Raw genomic sequence first — 2,546 nt, forward strand, 5'->3', positions numbered from 1 at the left:
GAGAGGGGGTGGAGGCCCCATCCCTGGGAACATTCCAGGCCAGGTTGGACGGGGCTGTGAGCAACCTCAACCTGATGTGGTTCAAGGTGTCCCTGCTCCTGCAGGAGGGTTGGGCTGGGTGACCTCTGGGCATCCCTTCCCACCCAAACCATTCTGTGATTCTATGATTCAGCTCTTTCCCCCCCCCGGCAGGGAGCTGGCATACCAGATTGCTGAGCAGTTCCGTGTCCTGGGGAAGCCCCTCGGCCTGAAGGACTGCGTGGTGGTGGGCGGCCTGGGTGAGTGCTGCTGCGTGGGGGGGGGAGCCTCCGGCCCCGGTAGGGCTGGGTTGGCAAAGCACCGAGCGCCCGGGGAGGCTCCCTTACCGCATGGTGGGTTTCCTTTGTGCTGAGGAGCTGTTATCCAGTGCCCAAGGCAGCGGCGGCTGGTGGAAATGCAGAGAGTGACATTTCTTAGCTTTGCAGACCAAATAATTTTCGGGTCTGTGTTCAGTTGCCCCTAACTCGGCTCTGGTTTGCGCTGCAGACATGGTGGCGCAGGCGCTGGAGCTCTCCCGTAAACCCCACGTTGTCATCGCTACGCCCGGCAGGCTGGCAGATCACCTGCGCAGTTCCAACACTTTCAGCCTTAAGAAACTGAAGTTCTTGGTAAGGCAGCTTCCTGGCCTTTTTTTTTTTTTTTTTTTTTAATGTTTTATTTAAGGTTTTTAGCTTTGTAGGTATGCATGCAGATGATCCCGTTTATTTTTGGCTGCGCCTAGGTCTTGGATGAAGCCGACCGGCTGTTGGAGCAGGGCTGTGCTGACTTCACCGCGGATCTGGAGGTGATTCTGGAGGCTGTTCCAGCGCGCAGGCAAACGCTGCTGTTCAGCGCCACGCTGACCGACACGCTGAACGAGCTGAAGAGCCTGGCCGCAAACAGACCGTTCTTCTGGGAGGCTGTCTCCGAGTAAGCCCTCATGCGCTCTGCTGAGCGGGTGAAGAGTCCCCTTTCCTCTCCGTTATCTTGTCTCCCTTGCCTTGCCTCTTCATTTGCCAAACCGGCGCTTCTTGGTGCTTTGCCTTCCCCTCCCGGCAGGGTGCGGACAGTGGATGAATTGGACCAGCGCTACTTGCTTGTACCTGAAGCACTCAAGGACGCGTACCTTGTCCACTTAATCCAGACCTTCCAGGACGAGCACGAAGACTGGTCTATTATTATCTTTACCAAAACCTGCAAGTGAGTGGCATTGTTCCTCGTGATGGCTCTTAATGTAGGGGTGCCCTTACGTTTCTGGTTCCGATTCCAAATTCCCACGGTATTTGGTGCTAGGCTGGGATAGTATTTGCTTCCTTCGTCTATTCTGGAATTTGGTACAGAAACGCCTTTTCCTTTGAGTAATTTGGGGCTGAAGGTCCACCCAGAAACGTACCATGCCAGAAAGGCCGAGCTGCTTTCCCTCCCCGTGTCTTCCTTCCCTCCTGCTGATGGATACTGGAAAGGGGATGGGGAAGATAGCGCTGCCGGCTCCCCTGGGCTGTTCCTTTCCTTCGGGGTTTGAGGGACTGGGGTCGAGCCGGGGAGCTGGTGACATTCCCCTGAGTGCAAGTGGGAATCCAGTCACTCTCTGGGGTGAGCGGGTGTGGAGTGGGTTGAGGGGCTGCGGAGTGGGTGTCCCCCTCCCTACCCTTGTCAGAGCACCTCTGTAACTAACTGCGTGGTGGGGATTGTAGCGTGAGGGCTTCTCGGGGAGCCCCAGCTCTATCCTGATCCATCAGCTTTACATTTCCCTGTTATATTCTGATTTTTTTTTTTCTTTCTTCAAGAGACTGCCAGGTCTTGAACATGATGCTTAGGAAATACAACTTCCCTTCTATAGCTCTGCATTCCATGATGAAACAGGTGAGTGAGGGGACAGATCTGGGAGAGAGATGCGCCCAGCTGCATCCCTGAGCCAGACGTCTGGCCAAGCCCTACAGATCACAACGTCCCTCATACAGCCTTTCCTCTTCACAGCGGCAGCGATTTGCAGCTTTAGCAAAGTTCAAGTCCAGCATCGTTAAGATTCTCATTGCCACTGATGTTGCTGCCAGGTAAGGGAAAAATGCAGTCTCTGTTGCCAAAGGTCTTGAGCCTGCTTTTGAAGCACCAGGACTGCTGTGGAGATTAGGCTGGGTTTAGCATGAGGGGAGCTTTAAATTCCCCCCACTTGGGTAGGACAGGGTTGTTCACTTCCATTGTAGAACGCCTCTGAGCTGCGTTTTGGAGCCCACTTGTGTGTGATGTAGCTCTGATCCTGGCTTGTTTTGCTGCGTGTGTGTGTTTAGCAGGTGAATGATTTCTCTGAGGCTTTGTGTGTTCCCTGGGTCTAGGAGGGAGCAGGGCTACAAGGTGACACTGCGTTTTGGGGCTGTGAGAGAGCTGCATGAGGAGAGAGCTTGTCCTAGAGTCAGCCCGAGCCAATAAAGCCTATATTCAGGAGAATATGGGGCTCTTGGAGAAAGCAGAGGACAGGAGCTTAAACTGTGTGTATTAAAACAGTGTTTCTCAGCTTCTGCTCTCTTTCC

General features: G+C 54.1%; 1 protein-coding gene across 1 annotated transcript in view; it reads left to right on the top strand.

Annotated features, from left to right (window-relative positions):
- The window catches only part of DDX49 (DEAD-box helicase 49), a 7,425-nt gene that overhangs the window by 1,447 nt on the left and 3,432 nt on the right, over positions 1–2,546 (top strand). The window contains exons 3-8 of the mRNA XM_009642768.2: positions 193–278; positions 526–647; positions 761–948; positions 1,078–1,218; positions 1,806–1,881; positions 1,996–2,072. Of these exons, the coding sequence (XP_009641063.1) occupies positions 193–278; positions 526–647; positions 761–948; positions 1,078–1,218; positions 1,806–1,881; positions 1,996–2,072 (690 nt within the window). The remainder of the gene's footprint in view (positions 1–192; positions 279–525; positions 648–760; positions 949–1,077; positions 1,219–1,805; positions 1,882–1,995; positions 2,073–2,546) is intronic.

This window comes from Egretta garzetta, unplaced genomic scaffold (assembly GCF_000687185.1).
Source record: "Egretta garzetta isolate BGI_Z169 unplaced genomic scaffold, ASM68718v1 scaffold567, whole genome shotgun sequence".
NCBI lineage: Eukaryota > Metazoa > Chordata > Aves > Pelecaniformes > Ardeidae > Egretta > Egretta garzetta.